At 40.8% G+C, this 25,017-nt stretch overlaps 2 protein-coding genes across 4 annotated transcripts in view; one reads left to right on the top strand and one right to left on the bottom strand.

Moving 5' to 3' along the window:
* WDR3 (WD repeat domain 3) overlaps positions 1-17,458 on the top strand; it is a 41,625-nt gene extending 24,167 nt beyond the window's left edge. For all 3 annotated transcript variants that reach the window (XM_063294637.1, XM_063294640.1, XM_063294638.1), the window contains 13 exons: positions 625-760; positions 2,399-2,455; positions 2,894-2,994; positions 4,768-4,879; positions 5,496-5,630; positions 6,608-6,658; positions 7,775-7,840; positions 8,330-8,422; positions 10,004-10,051; positions 11,386-11,429; positions 13,873-14,001; positions 15,807-15,900; positions 16,445-17,458. In XM_063294637.1, coding sequence (XP_063150707.1) covers positions 625-760; positions 2,399-2,455; positions 2,894-2,994; positions 4,768-4,879; positions 5,496-5,630; positions 6,608-6,658; positions 7,775-7,840; positions 8,330-8,422; positions 10,004-10,051; positions 11,386-11,429; positions 13,873-14,001; positions 15,807-15,900; positions 16,445-16,600 — 1,222 coding nt within the window. In that variant the 3' untranslated portion in view covers positions 16,601-17,458. The remainder of the gene's footprint in view (positions 1-624; positions 761-2,398; positions 2,456-2,893; positions 2,995-4,767; positions 4,880-5,495; positions 5,631-6,607; positions 6,659-7,774; positions 7,841-8,329; positions 8,423-10,003; positions 10,052-11,385; positions 11,430-13,872; positions 14,002-15,806; positions 15,901-16,444) is intronic.
* A 309-nt stretch (positions 17,459-17,767) lies between these two features.
* Positions 17,768-25,017, bottom strand: part of SPAG17 (sperm associated antigen 17) — a 132,604-nt gene continuing 125,354 nt past the window's right edge. The window contains exons 45-49 of the mRNA XM_063293042.1: positions 24,503-24,672; positions 21,663-21,723; positions 19,562-19,706; positions 18,426-18,563; positions 17,768-17,991 (exon numbers count right to left, since the gene is read on the bottom strand). Of these exons, the coding sequence (XP_063149112.1) occupies positions 18,427-18,563; positions 19,562-19,706; positions 21,663-21,723; positions 24,503-24,672 (513 nt within the window). The 3' untranslated portion in view covers positions 17,768-17,991; position 18,426. The remainder of the gene's footprint in view (positions 17,992-18,425; positions 18,564-19,561; positions 19,707-21,662; positions 21,724-24,502; positions 24,673-25,017) is intronic.

Below are 25,017 nucleotides of genomic sequence, written 5' to 3' on the forward strand. Positions count from 1 at the left end.
TTATGGCACAGAGAAGTAGGAAGTAGAAAGAAGCAAGACGGGCGGCAGAGAAATTTATTAAATAAATAATGTCCATTGTGCAAATTCTTTTCTGTGTTCCAGTAAGTAGTTTTGCAAACTGTTGTGGGTGCTAGTTGTAAAAACAGGTCCTATAGAAGGGTGGGATTAAGTCTGGTCCTGTAATGGTATGTGGGAATGACCTTGGGAAATGGGGCGGGGCGAAGAGATGCTGCCCAGGGAACGATCAGATGAGAGAGGGCATAACCCACAGCTGCATGACGAACAGAGAAGGAAACTCAGAAAGGAACCTCCCTAACTTAACAGGCTGTAAAAGAGACAGCGGGAGATCTGTACTTTCAGACTTGGAAGATTCTGTTAATGTAGCCTTACAATAAAGTAGGCTCAGCTCATCTGGTCGTGTTTCCTGTCTGATCTTCCTGGGAAGGCTGACAGGTCCTGCACCTGACCTGGAGAGCTGGATGAAATCAATGCAGGATGCTTAGTTGATGTCACTTGGTGATGTCATTTCCTCCATGCAAGCAAGCAGAGGAACCAGTTGCTTCCCCCTTGATTTCTGAATCTAACTGCAGTAAGACTGCATATATTGTACCCATCCCATCCTAGGCTCTCTGTGAAGCAGACACGTGTTTTGCAGCTGGATGAAGATGTTCTCTGTGTTCGGTACAGCCCCAATCAAAAACTTCTGGCTGTTGCCTTACTGGACTGCACTGTGAAAATATTCTATACTGATACACTCAAGGTAATCAATGCTACTTTTACTTCAGATAATAAAACTAAGGGAACAAGTGGGGATTCATTTTACATGTTGAGTCACCAGATTGCATGTATATAGTATAGAACAGTCTATTCCACCTGGGAGTCAAAGGGGTTACAGTGGTGCAGGATATGTACTTGCTCCCAGGCTGACATTAATATATATGGCTGACATTAATATATATGCACTAGTGTTGGCGCTAATAGGGGCGCGGTGGCACTGTGGGTTAAACCGCTGAGCTGCTGAGCTTGCTGATCGGAAGGTCGGCGGTTCGAATCTGCATGACGGGGTGAGCTCCCGTTGCTAGTCCCAGCTCCTGCCAACCTAGCAGTTCGAAAACATGCAAATGTGAGTAGATTAATAGGTACTGCTTCGGCAGGCAGGTAATGGCGTTCTGTTTAATCATGCCAGCCACATGACCACGGAAGTGTCTATGGACAAACGCCGGCTCTTCGGCTTTGAAATGGAGATGAGCACCGCCCCCTAGAGTCGGACACGACTGGACTTAATGTCAAGGGAAACCTTTACCTTTACCTTAGTGTTGGCACTAGTGATGTTCCAAAGTCTTAGTAGCAAGGATAATTATCAGAAATGCAGTGAAGAAACAATCAGTCTTCTGAAAAAGTCCATAAAGCAATTTCTTTGGAGTATGCTTTTCTCACATCAAGTATGGACTCTCTCATAAGAGCATTACTGTATTTACAATTTTCGCATGAAAGGAACTGGAAAACATTAGGAGCCAGAGGCAAATAGGATAAAAATCTGGGTCACATGTTCCCTGCCTTCCTGGGTAGTAGGGGAAAATGAATCCATGCATTCACAATGTGCTGGAAATTACTTCCATGTTGGGTATCCAACCTTTCTCTCCCTTTGTATGGAAACAAGTTGTACTGAAAGTGAAACCTCAGTAATGTGAGTTCTGGAGACCACCAGAATTAGGGCATCTATTAATTGTGAATGAACATAGAGATTAATTAATCATAATGCTTGGTTTGTAATTGGTAAAAGCAGGTTTTTTGTTTGAGAACAAAAATCTAAAGTATGGTTAAAACTCCAAGACCACAATGTGGTAAATAAAGATGCAAGATGATGACAAAGTACTTCTTGGGTAATGAAAACACAGAATATGAACTTGCTCTCATTCACTGCTGCCAACTTTTGTTTTCTAGTGGTGTGTTCAGACCCTTATTTTAATTTTGGTGTTCTGTGTAATGTTTTTGTATATCTTAAAAGAACGCTTTTGTCTGAGTAATAATGGAAATAATAATAGTATTTACTAATACTTATCCAGTTGCTAACTGCTTATCCAAAATTCAGTCCCTAACTTCACTGTCAGACCATGTAGTGGGTTGCAAAAGAGCGTAGCATGAAACCCAGGAAATTGCTGTTAGAGGTGATCATGCTGAACTTGATTGTCAGAGAAGCAGGCATGATATGGAGCAGCTTCCTCTTTTTCCTAACAGAGCAGGCTAAATCCTGCAGTGCCAAAGTGCCAATGGGTTGGATAGTTGGGCACCCTAAATAAAATGGTAACTTGAAGTGTGGGTGAAAGGTAGAAAGATCTACAGGTTTACCCACACTGTATTTTTTAAAATGTGTAACTGATGTCTTCTTGGTTTCCAGTTTTTTCTTTCTCTCTATGGTCATAAATTGCCAGTGCTGTGCATGGATATCTCTTATGTAAGTATGCCATGCTTTGGAGATTCTGGGATGGTTTTATGCTGTAGCGGTGCACATATGTGTGTGTAATACATAGAACTTGTGATTTACTTACTGTGCATTTGTGTAGCATCTGCCCATCAGTGCTGTTTGTGATATAGAAGACTGATGTAATGAAAAGCCAAACATTCTCATAGCTTTAGTGAACTTGATTGATCGATTGATTGATTTATGGTCTGTCATGAAACAGTGTTGCCTATTAATGTCTGTCTCAAGTGTACCAAAAATAAGACTTGTTCTGGCTGCCTGGTGACAGTTAATGGCAATTCTCTTTACCTGCTTTGGAACACAATGCAGGATTTTGTTCTGCTCCAGAAAAGGGCATGTGCTCATGTAAGTCCCCACTGAACTGCAGGAATACCTAATTGATAAGGTGCTTTTTTCTCCGTTCTGCTGAAGGATGGAGCATTAATTGCAACAGGCTCTGCTGACCGGAATGTGAAGATCTGGGGCTTGGACTTCGGGGATTGTCATAGGTCTCTTTTTGCCCATGAAGACAGGTAGGTCCACAGGAATCAGCATTGAGATTCGATTGGTGTGAGGTCTCTCTGTAGGTGAAATGTTTTACACCCTGAAAGAAGTCCATTAGATCGCAGTCTCTGTGGAACTACACGTGGCATATGTATTGCACTTTTCAGGACAGCGAATCTTCCAGGCTAGAGCTCCTTCGTATTGTCCTTCCTTCCTTTCCGCAACTAACAGCTTTTGGCATCAAGCCGTTTCAACTGAAAAACGTAACAAGCACCTTTTCCACACAATTTGCAGTTCTCCTTTGTGAAGTTGGAAGGATTTACAGCTCCCTAGGTAGATTCAGATATGAAACACTGTACACAATATTTTGTGGGCTTTCACTTACAGTAGTAGAAGGATTTCTTCAGAAATTTTAAACAGTAAAGGTGTGCACAGTGTTTTGAGCTCATAATGGGTGTTTGAAGCAAGTGAGAGAGTTTTGTTTTGGGCACTGTTTTTTTTTAATGAACTTGGAACAAGATGCAGCTTTTTCAAGTTGCAGATTGGAGTATTATTTTATATCTTGCCACTGGGATTTTTTTTTAAACCTTTCCTGGACCATTCCAGCAGCACAGTCTGGTAATGTCCCTATTGCCATTGGCTTAGGGTGTATGGGTGATGGGAGGGTGGGCAGAATGCTGGAGTAAGCAGCAGAAAGCCATTCTCAATCTGACTGTTGTTGGTGAGATATTAAAAAAGGAAGATCAGGACTATTGCAAGAAACGTGCAACTGGATCATGGCTCATGGCTCCTACTGGTGGGGCAACACCTATTCCACCCATCCCAGTTCAGTTCAGTGTGCTGCTTCAGGGTTTTAGTTTTCATTTTCAAATACTGTAATGGGATAGGTGGTTAGTGGAGAAAGACAGTGATTCGTCTTTCTATCCCCCTGCTTTTCAGTTCAGGCTTTAGTGTTTAAAAAGATATCCATTGAACAGAGGCTTCCCCACCCCACCCCTTTTATAGCTTGCTTTTAAGACTTACTCCTTTGCTACCCTCTGGTTTAGGGTTAGCTAGTATATCCAGGTGATCCCCACTCTCTGTGAATCCCTGGAGTAGAGACTTGTAGCTGAGACCATCTCTGCCCTTGAGCTGTTTCTGCTTCGTAACAAAGGGCAGAGAGAGCCAGGCTGGCCCACCCAGGTTCTTCTGATCAGTCTTTCCATACAAGAGAGTCTGTATGAACTCCAGGAAAATCAGTTCAAACTCTTTCCACTTGAGGATATATGGCTGTAAATGTAAAATTTCTGGAAATTTTAAAACCAGGATAAACCTTTAGAAAAAAACCAGGATAAACCTTTAGAAAAAAACCAGGATGAACATTTAGAAAAAAAAATTGAAATACAAACCTAAAGACACTACATGAGCAGAGAATACATTGCATATGACTCTTGCATGCTCATTAAATTATCTTGGTTTGTATGGTAAATTTTAAGAACATGACTGGGCAATTTATTTTATTTATTTAATTTATATACTGCCCATCTCACTATAAAAGTGACTCTGGGTGGCTAGAGTTTTCCCCCAAAGTACCAACTTCAATGAAAAATTGTATAGGATAAAATATATTAATGTAGCCAACATACTGTAATATACTGAATTCAGAAGTCTTTCAATAAATATACATGCATTTGTAGCTTTTCAGTATCTTCTTCCTGTTTTAAAATACCCTCCATGATGTGAATATGTGAATGATAATTTGGAAATGGTAATGATCTTCCCTATCTTCTCATAGTTAACCATCTTCTTCTTTCATTCTTTAGTGTAATGTATCTTCAGTTTGTTCCAAAGTCCCACCTCTTCTTTACAGCAGGAAAGGACCACAAGATTAAACAGTGGGATGCTGATAAATTCGAGCATATTCAAATTCTAGAGGTAAAATAAAAGAGCTCTGTGAATAGACTCCTGAAATCTGATATGTGTGTTTGTGTGCAGACCATTAGGAAGTTATAACTGGTCCAGAATATGGTGGTGTGGGCAGGGATAGATCAGCCTCATTAGGTCCATGTGACTCCACTGTTCTGCGAGGTGCACTGCTTACCACTTGGCTTCCAAGTGCAATTTCAGGTACCGGTTATCACCCATAAAATCCTTCATGACGTAGGGCTGGGCTGCTTGAGAACTGCATGTCTCCAAATGTTTCTGTCCATCCAGTGAGGTCAGGTAGAGTGGGTGCACTCTTCAGGTCCCATTGTTTGGCAACGTCATCTAGCAGGACCCAGGATGCATGCCTTCTCTGTCATGGCCCCTGCCCCCACCCTGATGATGTTCAGGAAGCTATTGAAGGCCTGGCTGTTCTCTCACGTGTTGGTAGGTTGAGCCCCAGTTGGATGGTTCTTTTGGTTTGTATGTCTGTGTTTGGGGTGCTTACGAATTTGTTACTTTTACAATTATGAGTTGCTCTGAGTTGGGTGGCCTCTAAATTGATAAAATAAATTTAAAAAATTGGCTTCTTCCTTTCCCTATAACCAACCATCTGTCTGATTCATAGGGACATCACCAGGAAGTGTGGTCACTGGCCATCAGTCCCAATGGAGATTACCTTGTCTCCTGCTCTCATGATAAATCATTGCGCCTCTGGGAAAGGACAAGGGAGCCCCTTATTCTGGAGGAGGAGAGGGAAATGGTAAGAATGAATCAGAACTTCCCTTTTGAATCTGTTCAGAGGAATTCCAATTCCAGCTCTTTTAATGTGTATGTTCATATATACGTGTATTATTAAGGCTTTTTCTTGAGTTCATTGGTGTTCCCCTACTTGTGAATGATTGATTATTATTGGCTGTTCAGTCAAAAATATTCAAGGGTAGACTCCAATTCTTTTGTTCTCTGATATACAGCTTGAAATTACCTTATTACAAAGGTCAGTGAGACAAAGCATATATGTATTTTAAAGTAAATAAATTTGGTTTACTCAGAAGATTTAATTTGAGAGAGCAGCAAGGCAAAAGTTAGCTGCTTCTTCCAAATGTGTATTATTTCACAAAATAGGACAATTCAGCTTTCCAAGTTGCAGGGGATAAATTCCAGTTGTATGTGTCAATTAACAGAATGGGAGGAAAGGCATCCTTGTTTTCTCCCCTTCCCCACCCCCTGCCTGTCTCTCTCCCCCTCAAAACCTTCCTCAGGGGATCCCCCAAGCTTTCAGAGCAATCTTGAAGACAAGCAGTGACCTGCCAGTGGGAAAGTGGCCTGAGCCCTATATAATAAAACACGTAACATCCCTTTCACTTGTGGCATCTTGTAACATTCATTTGTGGCATCTTGTAACATTGCCAGATGTACTTCAGATGTATCTGAAGTTGCTTTGTGGTAAATTAAGATATTATTTTATTGCTGTATTGTGTTTATATTCCTCCTTTTTCTGGGAGTCTCCCTAGTGTTTAACTTTCTTGACAGGGCAGCTATGAGGATAATAAAATTGGGGAGAAGCAAATAGTCCCCTTGAACTCTTTGGAAGAAGGGTAGAATAAAGATCTCAGAGCTGGTTGGAAGCAGATACATATGGAAAAAATAGGCTTCTTTGGGTACTCTGAATCTGGAAGAGTTGTTTTCCATTATACTTTCATTGGACCTGCTGACACACAAAATAATTTCCTTTTGCAGCAAAGAGAAATAGAATATGAAGAGAGTATCACTAAGGAAGATCAGCCAGTGGTAAGCAACATCTTTTTAGACAGCAGTTTTCTCTTGCTTCTCCAGCCTCCTGGTGAGAATGGCAGTTTCTTGGGGACCTCAAGGTGGAACTGAAAGGTTAGATTGGAACAGTGGGATGTTTTGTGGTGGATGTCAACTGGCTGACTAGTATTCCCTGGACTGTGTTCACCCTTCGTATTTGAACTGCTGATTTTAGGTCAAAGTTAAAAATTACCGAGACATGCACTACTAAATAAGCTAAATGCTAGTTCCAGAGTTTACCTGTATGTTTCCATGATTAGCTTTGTTGGACAATATTATTATATACATAGCAGGGCCTTTTTTGTGAAATTGTTTCAAATCCCACAAAAAAGAATTTCTGCTGAAAAGCTTACCTTGCATTTTCCATATTGACTTTCTTCTTCTTCAACCCCACAAACCCTAATATGAAATCAGTAGCCCTGTATATTCAGTTTTATCTAGCTTCATTATGCTCAGCAGAATTAAGCACACAAAGGTCCTTCAGTAATAGCCATAAGCTTCCAGTTCACACTTTCCTGTTTCTTTTTTCTTTTCCAAGATTTCCCTTGCTGTGTCGATGCAATATTTAGTCTGCTATTGCATGTTACTCTTTCCTAAGTTAATGAGGAATTATCTCATTTGTTCCTTGGTTTGGCCTTAGACGTTAGCAGTGTTGCCTCAGTTCTCTCCCTCCCATGCTAATAGTTAAAATAAATAAAAACAAGACTACAAGAAAACATGGAAAGACACAAACAGAAAACAAAGCAGAATGGGACTGTGCTTTCAAAAACAAAGCAGAAATTGATTAATTTCAGCTGGGAGGCAGCAGTGACTAATACTGCCATCCTTGTCAACCTTGTGGTATTTATACCACTCAGTTTATCATAATGTCCCTTTCCATAAAAAACAAAGTATTTGTCCTAGACTGTTACAGAACTTGTGTATATACAAAACATTTCATGGAAATCCATGTTGCGCTATTATTCCAATTCAAATACAGAATCATGGATGGTGAAATCAAAATGGAGCTAAAATTACAGCAGCCATAATTAAATTGCAGGACTTGTGGCCCTATTTTACAGGAGTTAATTTTAAAATGTTTTTGTTTCTTCTCAGGTTCCTGGGGAGACTCAAGGTGAGGTTGGATTAGCTGGGAAGAAGACCATTGAAACTATCAAGGCAGTAAGTTTGATTTTTCCTAGAATCCTCTGCTAGAAGGGAAGATTCCCTTTTTTGAAGAAATAATTGCAGAATATTCATATCTCTGTGTCAATTGCTGATCAGATAGTTGTCCAAAGTAACTGCAAACTTTCCAGTACATTGAATTAGGCTATCTATTTATTTGCCTGTCTGCTGTTTCAGCAAGAGGTAGACCTAAGAATCGTTATTGAGCTCAGCTTCTACATCATCTCATTCTTCTAGCAATTGAACCCTAAGGAAAAAATGGTAGTGTCTCCTTAGCCACACTTTCAGGACCTTTGTCAGTGCTACAGCAGGATTGGAAACTATCACAGTATGGCATACCGGCATTCCCTGCCCTAAAAAGTAAAATACATTTGATTTTTCCAGCACTGCATTTGTAATAACTTGACTGCAGTTATTTAGTCTAGCTTAATATGCTTTTCTATTTATTACCATGTCTTTTGGGGTGGGGTTTTTTTTTCTCTCTAGGCCGAACGGATCATGGAAGCCATTGAACTCTACCGAGAGGAGACTACCAAACTGGAAGAGCACAAGGCCATCTGCAGAGCGGCTAGAAAAGAGGTGAGGAAGGAACTACTTGTGTTTTGTTCAGTGCAGTGTGAGCAAACCTATTAATTACCAGAGAGAACGCTTACAGAGCTGAAAAAAGGAGATGACTAAGAAGGTTTGCTCCATCAATCTAATGCATAATATTCAGCTGATCATAGTGCCTTTGAGATCCATGCTCTAAAGTTAGTAACTTACGGTGAAAGTTTCTTCCTGTTTGATGTGACAGAACTATCCAAATAGGAGTTAAACCCACCTACTCCCTAGGAATGCAGAAAAATCCCATAACAAAGCCTGCTACTGTATGAGCTTGGTTAGGTTTCTCCTTTCATTTTTCATTCTTGGAGAAGTTAAAAGGAACTTTAGAAGAGTTCCCATTTTTAAAAAAGAAAAATATTCAGCCTATTTATATAGCTGTCCATCTCACAAACATGATTTTGGGTACATAGCAGCAGTTAAAAACTTCATAACAATATAAAAACATCAAAAATTAAACAGAGAAAACCCAAGAAAGCGGGAGAACAAACATCACATAATCTCATATGGCCACCTTGCAGGCTCTTCCTGTGATCCCTCCATCCCTCCCAGGGCTGCTGAAAAAAACATGTTTTATAAATACTCTTGAAAGGACCTCATATAAAAGAAGGTCAGTACCATTTTTCTCTCTCTTTCCAGAGAGAATAATGGGTTTAAGTTACAAGAAGGCAGATTCCAAATAAGTATTAGGAAAAATTTCCAAAGAGGAAGAGCAGGATCATACTGGAAACCATTACCCAAAGAGGTGGTTGGCCGCCTTTCACTGGCTGTTGTTCAGGAGGAAGCTTTAATTTGGGGGGTGGGGGGTAGGGTTTGACTCAGCCACCTAAATGGTCCCTTCAAATTCTTGTGATGGGACATAGAAGACTGTCCTATCCTAAGAGGATGTTGGCTAAAAACCAAAGGCTCACTTGAAACATGGTGTGGCCTTGGATGCCTTCTTCAGACAGGAAGAAATATTCATGGTGAGTGAGCTTTGCAAGGCTCTCAGTGCAACAGCTTCACTTTGGAATTAGAGACTGAGTATAGTAATCTGATTGCCAATAAATGTAGTACAGGTCTCTGTGGAAACAGCTTCAGCCATTTTTGTTTCTCTCTTAAGGTATTGCTTTGTTACAGGTATTCAACAATACTAAACAATACTGTTTAGTATTGTTGAATACCTGTAACAGAGTATTGACTCAGATGCTCAGTGTTCTATTCATATTTGATTCATCGCACATTATCTCCCTGTCTATGTATTTCCATGATTTTCTTCAGTTGTAACAGCTCAGACTTGAGCTTGCATGTATAAAATGGGTTACTTGGAGAGCCATGTTCCTTTCAAGAAAGGTTCTTGGCTGTTTAGTTACGTGTATATTTGGGCAGGGTAGATTAAATGTATATTTTACGAAATTGAGTGGATTTGAGCCTACATATTTTACAATTATGATAGAGCAGTTTCTTTTGTCAGTTGGTGGTGAAATGATGGATTTAATTTCTCAAAACAAGATATATTAGCAAATTATTTTTGAACTTTCAGATAAGTTGATTATTATTGTAACTCAGTTATTTCTGCAGGTTCCTGTTCCTGTAAACCCAATTCTCCAGGCATATGGCAATATTTCAGTAAGTCTGATTTTAGTCATTTTAAGGAATTTTCTTGGCATAAAAACAGATCCAAAATAGAAGTATATGTCATATAAGGGCTTGGGGCTGAGTTGGATTGGAAATAAATGGATTGGAAATCATGTTTGTGTGTTTCTATTTTTATCCTTTTCAAATTTATTTATTGTTTCTGTAATTTCATGTTTTAATAACCTAACATTTCTGTGAACACTATAACCTTAATGCAACTTACATTCATTCTCTTTGTCCGGTCACAGAATTATTTGAATTATCAACCTTTCTACTGAATCCAGCTGTTTTCTTTTAAAAAAAAAAAACTTTCTGTTCATTTTATTTCTCCTCTTTTTTCTTTTTTTTTAGTTTCTTTTTATGTATATGTGAGACAGGTTACACAAACTTTCACATGCAAAGTTTTTAAAAATTGGAGGTACATATTTGGAATCTTGAGGAAAGATGAAATTTTGTGTGTTCATATTTCTGCCTGAAACACTTTTTAATAGGTCTATCTCTTAGAAACTATTCAGTTAAGGTAACTTGGTGTAAGTAAGAAGGGAAACCAAATGCAATAAACCTTCCTTAGCTAAAGGATTCTTCAAGACACTTTGCCTTTTCTCACATTTCCATTTTGTTTTGCTATAGTAAATCTGGCAGCTAATAATAAAATGGAATTGATTTCTTACATCCACCTTAGGTAGTTCTTGGGAAAATAGACAATAAAGCCACATTAAAATTAATTTCCAAAAAGTTGTTGTATAATTTTCTGTTTTCCAATTCCTTACAATCTGTTTCCCAATTTCTTTACAAAATTGCTTCTTTGGACTTATAAAAGAAGTAATTAAACAGACATTGCTATCAACACATACCAATTTGATTACTAAACTTCCCAACGCAATTGAAATGCAATTTCAAGAAAATGTAGTGCTATTTATAAATTATTTTTATAGTCAGATCTTGATGACTTGCTGAAATAAATCAAAGAGAATAAAGAATTCTAAGTTGTCTCGTCAAGTTTGGATGCCAGGTCCCTTTCCCATATATTTAAAAATTCAAAAAGAGCTTGTGGCTTTTGATGTATGCATTTATTTCTGATACTTATATTTTTAATGTTAACCTTTTAAGCTTTTCCTTGGAAAACAGGCCCATATGGTAGTATTCTTATCTGAGCTCCATTTGGGGCAGATATGAAGTGAGATGGTCATTTCTCTGTGATAGTTGTTTGTGTAGTAAGGTACAGAGAAAATAGTATACATCCTAAAATGATGCTTGCTGAAAGTTAAGAATTTGAATTGACCCACTGTAGCCTATGATAGAATTATTTGTATTTTTCTTTGCAGCCTTCTGCATATGTATTGGATGTTCTCAAAAAGGTGAAGTCAAGGTGTGTTCCAGAAACTTCTTACCAACAGAATCATGTGACTTTGTTAATGTCTAATGGGAGCTGCTGAGGTAGAAGCTAGAATGGCTTCAGCAAATTAAATCTACTTTGTACAACTGCAGGTAGTCCTCGACTTATGACAGTAATTGGGATTGGAATTCCTGTCACTAAGTGATCCAATTGTAAAGCATGATGTCACATGACCACATTGCTTAGCGACAGCAATCCTGGCACTCCCCATTGTCGTTGTTAACTGAATTCCACGTCGTTAGCTGAGGGCCCACCCCAATCCAAGCCATTCTGGGCTTGGCCCCTCCCAGCCCCAAGCCTCAGTCAGGTAAGGGACTGCCACCTGCCTATTCCCACCCACCCCCATTTCTGCCCTTTTGGCTGCTCTGCACCCTGCCTTGCAGAGCAGCAAGCAACCCCAGAACTGCGCAGCTCTGGGGCTGCTTGCCACGCTGCGGCTCAGGGGCTTCTTGGTGCACCACGGCTCTGGGGCTGCAAGAAGCCCCTGAGTTGCAGTGCAAAGCCGCAGCCACCCCAGCCCAGTCCCAGCTGTAGTCGCCCTCACCACCCTGCACTCTGAGGTGCTGCCTCAGCTGACCTTCGCCATCTTCTTGCTCCCGCTGCTGTCAAGACCTGCTCAGCCTGGCTCTTTGCAAGGCAACTGCTGGCCATGTGAGGCCATCTTCCCAGGTCTCGCAAGGAAACCATGTGCAACCTTGGGAAGAAACCTCATGAGAAGAAAGAAGGCCCCAGCTAGAAGGGTTCCTTTTCGAGGCAGGCGTGTGAAAGAACAGCCCAGCTGTGACGGTGTGAAAGAAGGACCTGGCTAGAAGGGTCGTTCTTTCCCGCTGCCGCAGCTAGGGCCATCTTTCACATGCCTGCCTTGAAAAGGGAAAGTGCACAAAAAAAGGCCCCAGCTGTGCCGGTGTGAAAGAAAGCCCTGGCAAGAAGGCTCCTTCTTTTCGACTGGAGCAGCTAGGGCCTTCCTTCACATGCCTGCCTCGAAAAGGACCCCTTCTTGCTGGGGCCTTCTTTCGTGCACCTTCCTTTTTCATGGCAGGCATGTGAAGGAAGGCCCTAGCTGCGCCAGTCCAAAAGAGGGACCCTTCTTGCAGGGGCCGTCTTTCACACCGGCGCAGCTGGGGCCGTCTTTCACACGCCTGCCTTCCAAAACCTCACTGGAAGGCTGCATGCAATTTAGACAAGGCCCCACATGATTTGGACAAGGGTTGGGCCAGCCTCGGGAAGGCCTGCTACAGCCAGCAGCTGCTTTGCAAAGGGCCAGACTGGGCGTGCCTCGTCAGCAGTGGTAGGAAGAAGACATTGAAGGTCAGTTGGGAGTGGCAAGGCTGGCAGGGGCAGCAGAGCCAGGGAGCACAAGATGGCCAAAGGGGCATAGATGAGGGGTCGAAATGGGTGGGGGGAGTTGGAGCGCCCCTGCGGTCATAAGTGCGGGCGGGCTGCCAAGCGCCCAAGTTGTGTTCATGTGACCGTGGAGACACTGCAACAGCTATACTTCAGGGACCGGTCATAAGTCCCTTTGTTCAGTACCGCAGTTAACTTTGAATGGTCACTGAACAAATGGTTGTAAATCGAGGACTGCCTGTAGTTCCATGCTCCGTTTTCATAATCTATAGTTTTGTCAAGCTTCCAAGCATACTGCGTTAGGATGATTTGCTCTAATAAAGCATTGAGCACTGTTGAATATGTACCCTGTCTAAACATGCTAATAACCTTGGAATCCCATGGCACAATGTATGTTGTGGGTCTTAATTAGATTCAGAATATACAGTTTACCTCTCAGAAATTCTCCTTAGCCCTAATTAGCAGAGTAATATGCAGGCATATTGCTGGAAGCACTAGAAATTGCTGCAGAACATGGATGGGCAACTTGTAGTCTTCCATATGCTGTTGGATTGCAATGCCTATTATATTTCTCCATGATGGATGAGGCTGATAGGAACTGGAGCTTACTCATATGCTACCCAGTTTTGCTGTAGAATAAAATTAAGCCACATTTCACCCAGGACAGAGATTCTTAAACTTTCTGCGTCCAGAGCCCACTTGAGAGGCTGGCTGTTCAGAAGAAACTTCAGGCATTTGCCTGTAACTATTATCATCCAGCTGGTGGCAAGTAAGGAGAGCAAAGAGACCAAACTGGAGCAAGGCTGAGAACCAGAGATAGAACGAGACCCAGTTTGGAACCATTGATTCAGAGTGATCCCTGCTTTATTGATCAGGCAAATTCCCTTTCTTGGAAAGAAGGCAGTAATAGTGCCAAGACACTCTTTAAAGTATTCCTTCCCTTTGCCTTGAGCATCTGCTTTTCCACCCTAGTTAGAGAGAAATCTTACTGTCAGGGTGTGTGTGTGTGTGTGTGTGTAATTTCCTTGGTGCTTGATGTGGAAATGATCTTACTTCTCTCTCTGCCTCATAGTGAATTGGAAGAATCTCTTTTGGTTTTGCCTTTTTCCTATGTGCCTGACCTTCTAATGCTCTTCAATCAGTATCTCCAATTGGGTCTAGAGGTGGAGTTGCTCTGCCGGGTTCTCCTATTTCTGCTCAGGTACATTGAAGGAATTTTCATTATTTTTTTTCCCATCAGGTATATTACTATTTTCTTTCTGGCTGACTTACATTAGATTAGTATGGGGTAATCAAAGGTAATCAAAGTTCGGCTTGCTAAGAAGGCAGATTTGAAATTAATAAAATTAAATCAGTAGCTCAGATTTTGTGCATAGCTTAGCAGTTTAAGTTTAGTCACTAGAGCATAAACACACTGGTGAAAGTTGCAGGTTAACAGTATTGCCATTTTGTTGATTTGAAAACATACACCAATGGACTCAAACTCTAATCAATGAACATTTCATCCAAGTTAGACATCAGTTTTCCCAGTCCCTTTGAAATGTACTATAGTTCACTACTTCACTTTCTCTGATATCTTGTTATTGTCAAAAGCTGGCAAAACAAAAGCCTGGCAATAGCAAACAACTGTTCTGCAGTCAACCCTATTCAGCATGCACATTCAATTAAAAATGGAAAATGCCGTTTACCTTGTGAATTGCTTCAATATTGTTGGCAAGTGATATAATTGAGACTGAAAACCTTATGTATTTGTTTGCTCACTTGCATGTTTGATTTCTGTACCACCCACTCTGGGTGGTGTGCAAAAATCAAGTACAGTAAAATGCACCCCACAGTAAGATTAAATTATTAATGACTATATAAGATGTAAAAAAATAAACTTTTTTTTAACGTAACTACACTTTATTAAGTCTGGATGAAAAGATGTGTTTCTAAACCTTTCTTAAGGTCTGCGTGGATTGGCCTCTCCCTATCAGAGATGAGAGTGAGCTTCAGATATGCGACCCCATCAGGGAGAGAGCTAGGCCCCAAGTAGCAAGCAGGTGAACCAGCTGCCACTAAAAGCAGGCCTCCTTAGATTATCTCAATAGTTGGTGTAAATCTTTCTGGAGGTGGCCTTCTTGTAGATATTCCAGGGCTTTAAAACAACTAACAACACCTTGTATTGTACCTGGAAATGAGTCAACAGCTGGTGTAGAATTTTCAGAATAGGGATAATAGGGCCTCTGCAGGATAAATGGGAGACCAGCCTGGGTGCTTCATTTTGTACCAGTGGAAGTTCCAAGTGACACGTGGGTCAGTAGAGCTTATTACAAAGTTCAAGCCTAGAGGTTACCAGCAGGTGTGTTTTGGTTTTTAGGCTTAGACTAAAGATTTGTAAAAATGATCTATAACAGCAGGAAATCTTTGTTTTTGTCAAAGGCCACATTTTCCCCACTATGATGTCAGGGGCCTGAAGCAAGTGAGGAGTGAGAAGAAAATGGCAGGGGCTATTTTCTTTTCTCTGCCTCTTCCTCCTCGCTCAGTAAGCTGTCTGAGGAGCCATAATGCCAGAGACTTGCTATTATGACTATTATAATTATCTGTCTTTCTCTATCATCTATCTATCCATCCATCCATCCACCTATCTGATGACTCAGATAGATTGAATGCTTCCCCTCTTTTATTCGTGTCATTTCATTTTCAAGCCTAGTTTTTGCCCGTGGCCTGAATTAATCACTTGCAAAGGGATTCTCCCCCTTCCCCACCCTTCCACAATTTCAAGGTTTGTTATTTTTTTATTTCCATGCTGCAGTTTCCCCACTCTCCCTTCTGGCCCTGAGATTTCATCTTGAAACCACAGATACCTGTTTTGCTTCCATAGTTTAGACATAGTTCCTCCTGTATTATTTATTTTATTTATCAAATTTTGTCACCGCCCATCTCCTCCAAAAGAGTCAGGAACCCAGAACCAATATCTTGATAATCTGAAAAATTTAGGTTTTCTATGTTTGTTCCCCCCCCCAGGATACACTTTGGGCAGATCACAAGCAATCAGCTTCTCATTCAGGTGATGGAGAACCTGAAAAAAACCACCATCTCGAGAGTCAGTCAAGTGAGAGTAAGTGTGCAGCGGCACAATATTTCTGCCTGTTTTAGAATTCTAGTCTGGTCTTCCAAGCGCTGCACTTCCTTGTCCAGTGTTGTGGAAGGGGCAGCAACCGAATATCTCGATGAGTATCATCTGCCTCTCAGTCATCAGCATGTTCTCAGCCCAGCTTGTGTGCCAATTCCTTTTTTCCCCAATACTAGGAATATGGAGTGGGATGACAAGAACTCCCATGCTTTGCTTTGTCAGGTAGTGAGTGGCTAGGATTAAAGCTCACTGGTATTTGAAACATAGAGGAAGGTTTGCTGGGTAAGTGAATAATTAGATGCAAGCTGCAAGGGTTTCCTTTCCCCAGTTTTGAAATAAGAGGAGGATAACACTGGCATCTGGCACTTTTAAACTGGGTGTCAGGATTACTGAGAAAACTGAGCATTGAAATAGTAGCAAGTGGACCATGGAATTAAGTAGATGATGCCAAAGGGGGGAAAAAATCTTCAATAGTTTTCTGTCTTTTCTTAAACTTCACTATCTGTGGGTATTTGTGCTCTACCTCTAGGATGTTCTGGGATTTAATATGGCTGGTCTCCAGTTCCTAAAGAGAGAGATTGAAGCCAGGGATGAAGTGACTTTTTTTGCTGATGCTACTGACCGATTTGAGGATAAAAAGAGGAAGAGAAAGAAGAAACAGAAGATGATGCTTGCAGTGCTATGAGGCAGTTTGCTGAAGGATTTGTTGCTGCACAAGAACACTGTGATGCACACTTCCACATGCTAAGGGGTGTGATCCTCATGGGCTTGGGAGAGGGTGAGAGATCTGGGGAAAAGTCATGCTGAGTTTTTACCCACAGGTTTTGAGATGGATTGTAGGAGATAGGACTATCCCTTCTTACGTGTTCCCTGCTCTTAGCTGCTGCAACTTCTCCTGACTTGTTGCTTTTGCTCTTCTTTAAAAGGCCACCTCCTATCCCAGGACCCCCGATTGACTCTTGTCCCATTCCTCATAATGCCAAGTCATGAGGGTAGAGCTTCCTGCCCTCTTGCTGGACAGATGAATACTTTAGCCCTGTTTCACAACAACACTCTTCTCTCCACTCTCTGAAGAAAGAAAAAAAAAGTTGTTCAGATTTCATGTGGATATGAATGATGTGTTTCATACATTATAGCTCTTTGGCCTGATCTGACAATTGATCTGTCTTTGCAATTTGAGGTTTCATTTGTACTCACTTTTCATTCTCATTTTTGCTATTTAATGAATTTGTCATTTCAGTAATAGTTTGCATTTGACTCATTATTTTCTGACTTTAGCTTTGGGGTGGAAATGGGACCTAGTGTTTTAGTAATTTAAATGGAACAGTATATTCTTTCTCCATGGGCGACAAAATTCAGATTTTTAGGGTTGTATGACTTCAATTGCATATTAGTTGCCATTTGTAGTTCCATAAATCATTTGCTCCTCTATGGTACAAGACATCTTGAATCCCAAGAAGATTCTTCTAGCTGGCATTCTGAAGTTAAAAATTAGTTCTCCAGATATGTAGTAAGAGAATGAAGCTAACTTTTTCTAGCCTAATACGGAATTTGGTTTCTTCATGTAACCTAGAAGGTCTTTGAACACTAGCACCAGGAAATCCAGTAAGTCCCTACTTTTCTAAGTTAGGCATATTGGCAAAATTACAAAGAAGTATTAATGGGTTATCAATTCTATGCTAGTATCAATATTAGCTGATTTTGATGAATGCTGGTGATGTTTTCAAGACATTAGAGATGTCATACAAGCTCTTTGTGCTTTTTTCCTTCAGCAAATTGAGTAGCAATTTGTTTACACCCTTTTGCTGTTAAATCTTCATAAATCCAAACCAAGAGTTTTGCAGTAGTGCAGAATATTTTTTTTATTATTTATGGCTGTATGTTCATATTATTAAGATGATATCCTGACAACTGTTTACAATGCCGATTATTTATATACAATGAGTGAATATTAGTTTTTTAAAAAAAAGGAATTTCATTAAGCTTTGAAAACACCAATTTAACATTCCTGGCAGATTAAGAATGTTAGCACTGCAGGACTGTCATAATATTGGAAAAAATTACTCCAGGTCTGTTCTGCAAAACAAAGATAAAAAATGATCTAAGCATATGGACAATTTCATTATGGTTATAACAGTACCGCAGCTCCCATGGAGAATGGTACCAAAGTTCCGATGTGTACTACCAGAATTCTGCAAGCCACTTCCCCTTAGGAAAGCACATGTACATCCCAATAGGTTTTGTGCACGTTTTTAAACTCTGAGATTTAACACTTAAAACTGGTCCCTATTTGGCCACTTGTATATTCTGGCCTTGTAATTCTCTCATTTAGGATCTTACACACATATGTCCTTTTAGTTGCCCCCCTCCCACCCCCAAGGCTTTCCTAGCCCATCCCCACCAGCACTTCCCAGGCTCCCTGCTTCATACCAATAGTGGCATAATTGCTACTCTTCCCTACAAGCTCTCCTTGTGATGTGGCAAACCCAGATGTTAAATACAACTCTTACATTAATGAGGAAGCTTGCGAGGAAGTATTACTCTAAACTGAGAGACTGGACTTGCTGAAATCAACTGGATCCTGGAGGCTTTTCCCCCCTCGGGATAGTTCGGTGGTCTCTCATCATAGATGGTGTCTGTTAAGACTGGTGAAAAAGCAAGTTAAGGAGATACATTGTTTGGCTAAACCTCTTCCCAAGCCTTGAGTTTTAGGAATGAAGCATAAAGACAGGTTTAAAACAAGGGCTGCCTGGGCCACTAAACTCTACTTTCATTTTGGCAACATTAAAACGCATTGAAAAAAAGCAATGAAACATCAGAGTGCTTTCCTCCTTAGATACAGCTTAGCAGACAAGGTTTCAGTGATGTCCCTGTGGCAGCTATTTTCCATTTTTGTCTATGGGGTAGAGTGGCACAGGGTCATTGGAGCACATGATGTAACTGTATAGTTCCTGTTGTGTTAATATAGCAACTGATGTGGTCTGACAGTGGTGTAGGATCAATGTAATACTTAGCTCTGTGTAAACCTCTCTTTTTGATAATACGCCAGAGACTATAGTGAGCAATAAGGGATGCAGTGGCGCTGCGGGTTAAACCGCTGAGCTGCTGAGCTTGCCAATCGGAAGGTTGGTGGTTCGAATCCACGTGATGGGGTGAGCTCCTGTTGCTAGTCCCAGCTCCTGCCAACCTAGCAGTTCGAAAACATGCAAATGTGAGTAGATTAACAGGTACCGCTTCGGCGGGCAGGTAACGGCATTCCGTTTAGTCATGCCGGCCACATGACCACGGAAGTGTCTACGGACAAACGCCGGCTCTTCGGCTTTGAAACGGAGATGAGTGCTGCCCCTTAGAGTCGGACATGACTGGACTTAATGTCAAAGGAAACCTTTACCGTTACTATAGTGAGCAATAGAAGGTAGGCACAACTGCTCCTATACTAACTTCCAAATAAACATGCATGATATTTATGATGTATATTGCCTTGGGAAAGTTTTACTCTGAAAGGTAGCACTAGAAATAAACAAAAATAAATATGTGCTTTAAAGAAAGGTAGGATTACCACATGTCAGTGGAGTGAAGACCATTAGTTCATCCTGTATAAATTCAGTGTAGAACGACAACAACAAAAAACACAATTGAAAGATATTTGCTTCCACAGGAAGAAATAGTGTTTCAGTTTCTGCGTGAATTTCAATCTGATAGAACAGTTTGCCCAAACCCTTATCTCCTTCCACTCCAACAGCCATGGCGAAAATCTCTATTTCCAGTTCAGTTTGCAGTCCAGCAGCTACCTAGAAGAAAAAAAAAGATCATATAATCCACCATGAAGAAAATTAAATTCTTGCCTCCCCCCCACCCCCCACTATCTTGCCCTCTTTAAAATATTCCTAACTACCAGCCCTAAATAAATTTGCTGCTAAGTCTTGATTTCATTAATGACTTGAATTTTCACCATAACATTTCTACTATATTCTCCTCCATTTGATAAGACATGATCTGTCTGGAGCACAGTGAAAGAAAGCTAAATCCCATGTATTTCTTCCTAGGTTTGAATAGTACCAAACCATTTTTAATGGCAATACACCCTTCAAATGCTCAACACAGAATTTGTTTCAAGTGACTGTGCTGTATCATCCCTGAGGCTGATAACACAGCACTTGAACACAAAACTAAAGCATTGTGGATACATAGCATGTTAAGGTAGTTTAAAGGAATTCCCATATTTAGGAAAAGGAGTAAAGGTAAAGGTAAAGGTTTCCCTTGACGTAAAGTCCAGTCGTGTCCGACTCTAGGGGGCGGTGCTCATCTCCGTTTCAAAGCCTTGGAGCTGGCGTTGTCCATAGGACACTTCCGGGTCATGTGGCCAGCATGACTCACGGAACGCCGTTACCTTCCCGCCGAAGCGGTACCAATTAATCTACTCACATTTGCATGTTTTCGAACTGCTTGGTGTGCAGGAGCTGGGACGAGCAACGGGAGCTCACCCCGCCGCGCGGTTTCGAACCGCCGACCTTCCGATCGACAGCTCAGCGGTTTAACCCGCAGCGCCACCGCGTCCCTAGGAAAAGGAGTAAGTCCCCGTAAAAAAAAAGCTGCTAAAAGGTGTTCATTGGAAAGAAAAGTCTAACGAAGTTTTCTTAACACCTGTATCATAAAGCTGACTACATATAGGAGACTGGCATTAAGAAATGTCAAGAAAGGAGACACTACAACATTGGGTTAAGATACTTCAATCGGACGTTTGTCCCAGCCCCCCAGGTATATGCTGCTTGGGGCACATCTTTGGTGGAGTAGCAGCTGTTCTTGAGCAACTTATTGGCTAAATGAAGAGATGCCTCAAAGATGGCATCAGACAATCAGGAGGAACAGACATTTTCAGCTTGCTCCAACTGCTTCCATAGTCCTAATGGGATAAGGAGAAGGTTCTCCTGAATGTTGCGCACCTTTGCATAGGACCATTGTTTGGAAGAGCTTAAAAAAGAAAAAACAAAACCTCTGACTCAAAAATGTGATCACTGCTTTCCACTACTGCAGAATAAAAGGCAGCATTTCTGATATGCTTCACCTCTCTACCATAGATTATTGGAACTGTTATATTTTATTACCACTTGAAGGGACATCTCAATAAACCTGCAGTGTCAAATCAATCCCACAGGGAAGTGAGATAATCCATTTTATGCCTCTTTATTAATTTGTTGCTAGTAGGTTATACAGATGGTGCTTGGTCTCTTTAAAATCCCTAATCACTGCAGAAAACCCTTGTGATTGGCCATTACCCCAAGAAAATCTTTAGTACTGAAGATTAAGCTATGTTATATCCCTCTTAAGCTAAAAGCCTTCTAACTGTTGCTCATTATAGGGAGCAACCTTATTAAACTGATGGGTTAAGAGAGAAACCTCCTGGCCTTCTCCAAAGGTTGCACTTTCATTTTTTACTGTGGCTGGTGATGCTCAGAAGAGAAAAGGCAGCAATGCTAGGGGACTCATCCAATTGCTTAGTGTACGGCTTGCTGCTAATCACTAATTAGTACAGCAACATTTAGTGGCAAGTCAAAGGCAATAGAGGCTAGATGGCTGTCAGCTATGAGGCCAGCAAATTTCATACTGATTTAGTATTCTGCCAGTTCAGGATGGGTGGATAGCACCTGAACTCAGTTGTGAGGAAAGGCCCACAGGCAACATTTAAGAACAGTGACCTGCCTGCTGAACAAAAACAATCCAAGCCAATTAAACATCCTAGGACTTACAGGCCCTGGAGTGTAGCTCACTCGCAATCCTGTAGAAGGTGGGGGTTGTTTCACCCGAAACCTGCCAAGTAATAGAAAAGTTAGTTTCTTGTTTCGTACTACACCACAGAAATAAGAAGCAGACCATGGAAGATGGGTCCACACGGATGTTGGCTCTCAAAATTACTAAGATTTTTTCAATCTGTGATGAGAATAAGTTCAGTTTCGGAGGTGAAGTCTAAATTCACAGCTTAAGGAGCTCCAAAACAACCACTCAGAATGGGATAATAAACCTATGTTCAGCTTTCTCCCATTTCCCAACTATTATCCTTATCTGAAATATGTTTTGGGTCTGAAGAAAGAAATTACATAATGTGGCTTGGATATTTCTAGTGAGAGAGCAGCAGATTGCTTGCTTGTAATTTATATTTGAAAGATCATTTGTACTGGGCCTCATTTGAAACCGTCTAAAGCTAAGTATTTGGTTGGAAGTCTTCTCCCGCTGCAACATGTGTGGATCACGCATACTAAAATAGAAGCAGCCTCCCCTCCTAATCTCCTCAGTCTGATGACAGAGTAGTCTCAAACAGGATAGGTACCTAAAGCTCCAGAGTGGAGATGGGAGATAGGCTATGTAAATTTTCAAATGATCACTGCAACCTCCAGCTGTTCTCTGTAGTCTCTATTACTCATAGGAAAAGGCAAACTAGTTGCTTCACGATGGATCAACTGAGGACTACTTATGCCAGCTATACTAATGGGAAGATTTTTATGTGGTTGTACAGAAAACCTGGATCCAGACTGTCGACAAAACCTCTGAGAAAGCTTCTCAGTTGGGGTATGAAGAATCAGTCCAATGGTGACTTGGATATCCTCAGAAGGAGAGCTTTTGGAACCATTGTGGGGAAAATAGGAGGAGAAAGGAGTATTAGGTATGTTCGCCGCCTTGAATTATTCATAAAAACAATAAAGGCTGGATAGAAAATACCTTCAATCTTGATGGTTGTAATTCTACGTGATTAAGAGCCACGTGGGGCACAGTGGTTTTGCCTACTAAACATACTCTACTGTATATCATCAACTTAGAGATGAAATTGTCATGTAATCAGTATTTCTGGATGGAAGGACCGGTGAGAAATACAATGTCTGCTTCATTATCATGACATCTAGGCAATTCCTGAGTAACAGCTGTCCCAGGAGCACAAAGATTGAAAGTATCTCAGGCAATTGCACCCTTCATATTCCTGCTGGTGGCCTCATCCACAGTCCAGACTAGACTCTTGTGAATAATAAGGTTCTGATGAACACCGATAAAAGAGAAAAAACTCCCAGTTAGGACAACTTGCAGAATATCACCATGATAATTCTCTTCCAAAAGGGAGGGTTCATATCTCATCTCTCAGCACAGATCCAACTTTATGGATGTAATCCAAAAAAAGTATGCTTGAAATCCACTTTGTTTTCAGGACTGATCAGCTAAATTACGCGAAGGTAAGGGCACTGGAATATCCAGCAGGTATATACAGTACATATGGGCCCATAGGTGTGCCATGTAGTTGGAACCAATGGCCTTTGCCCTTCATAACTATCTTCCTCTTTATGAATGCCTGGGGAGATGATACCAGGCACTGTAGTATTACCTCCATTTTGAGTTCAGAATACTGTTCTGCTGTAAAAGGAACCACCAGAAATAGAATTCTGTCTCATGCCATTGTAGAGTGTAGTTTATCACTTGCTATAGTGACTTTCAGCTTTGCTCCATGTTATTCTATCTCAGAACCTTCAACATTAGAAGTTGGTGCATCCTTGCCAAGGAATAGAAGTGCCAAAAATACAGCCCATGGAGCTCATGCAACGAATCAGCTTCTTTTCTGGGGGGCCCAGAACCTACCCAAAATTGGTAGAAACAAATGTCAGTTTTTTTTCACTGGGGGGGCTAGGGGAGTCAAAGGGCTGCCTTTGAGCCACAAAAAGGGTCCCTGAGCCCATCTGCTTTTGCAGTGCGACAAAAGATTCAACCCCCAGGTTGCTAGACATACACTACTGCCCAAGATGGACATTGAGGGAGGTAGAGGGGTATCCACTAAAATTCTGTCCTGAAGGTGACTTGGAGGATCTGTAAGAGGACTCCTCCCATAACATCATACTTAAAGTGAAATGATTGATTCCTAAAGTGAAATGATTGATTCTATAAGCTGTCTCCATCCTAGCCAAACAACACCAAATCAATCATCATCACCAGGAAGCTTAAACTGAGAGCTGGTACATTTACAGAAACAGCCTTCAGGACAAACTCCAGAAGAATTAAAACATATATGGAAAGTCAGAATGATGATATGAAGGGAAAGAAGGGGAAAACATATAAACAAATACAGTAGAAAAAAAACTCCTGTTCAACTCAAAGTCACTAAATGCAAACACTGTAGCAATGGGGAAAGAAGGGAGATTAGGCAGGTATTTCACCTTTTGGACAAATATTTTAAGAAGGCAACAGGTTTACCACTGCAATGCTTTGCTCTAGAAGGTGCCATCTGAGTTATACAAACTACATGCATGAGTCATAGAAAAAGAACATGGTTACCACAAATGCTTCTATTTTGAAAATTATTATTATTGATGAAATTCAGAGTGAAGGGTGGATGCTATTCTCATATATTACATAGTCAAAAGACAGAAATTATCATCATCCTCCCTCCCTGAACAATTTACCATTCCTATGACTTACTGACATCATTCAAATAGAAGGGAATCTCAGTTATCTGCAAACAGTTCCGTGGCGTATCTCCAAAAAACCAAAAAGCAAAATATTTTGGCATGTTATCCTTTGGCAGATACAAAACTTGCTAGTAATATATACAAACCTGCAGAAGTCCATTCCAACATTCTTCAAAGCCACTGTGGTTGCATAAGTGCAGCCCTCCTTAAGAACTCCAAATGTCACCTTCGGTGGGATAAGAAGGAATCCTGACATTGTCTGGGAAGGTGCTGTGGCAGAGCATGTGCGAACTTTGCCAGAAACAAGATCTACAGTCTTCACAAACCAGAGGGATTATTTAGAAAGGGTAGACAGGTTAAAACTCTTAATCTACTGGCAAGAATAAAGTGCATTTATTGATAGATATTCTACTCATTAACAGCAGTTATTGATACTTCAATTCTGAAATGAACTTTCATATTCAGAATCCACAATAGGCTCCATCTAAAATAATCATTTTATCTATTGGGACATAATATACCTTGAATTATAAGTGGATTTGCCCATGTTAAATCAGTCCTGTGAATAATTCAACATGTACAAAAATGTACAATATGGATTTTTATTCTACTGATTTATATTCTGTAGTATGAATGAGATTCTAAAAATCTATGTATCAGA

The sequence above is a fragment of the Candoia aspera genome, chromosome 2 (assembly GCF_035149785.1).
Source record: "Candoia aspera isolate rCanAsp1 chromosome 2, rCanAsp1.hap2, whole genome shotgun sequence".
NCBI lineage: Eukaryota > Metazoa > Chordata > Lepidosauria > Squamata > Boidae > Candoia > Candoia aspera.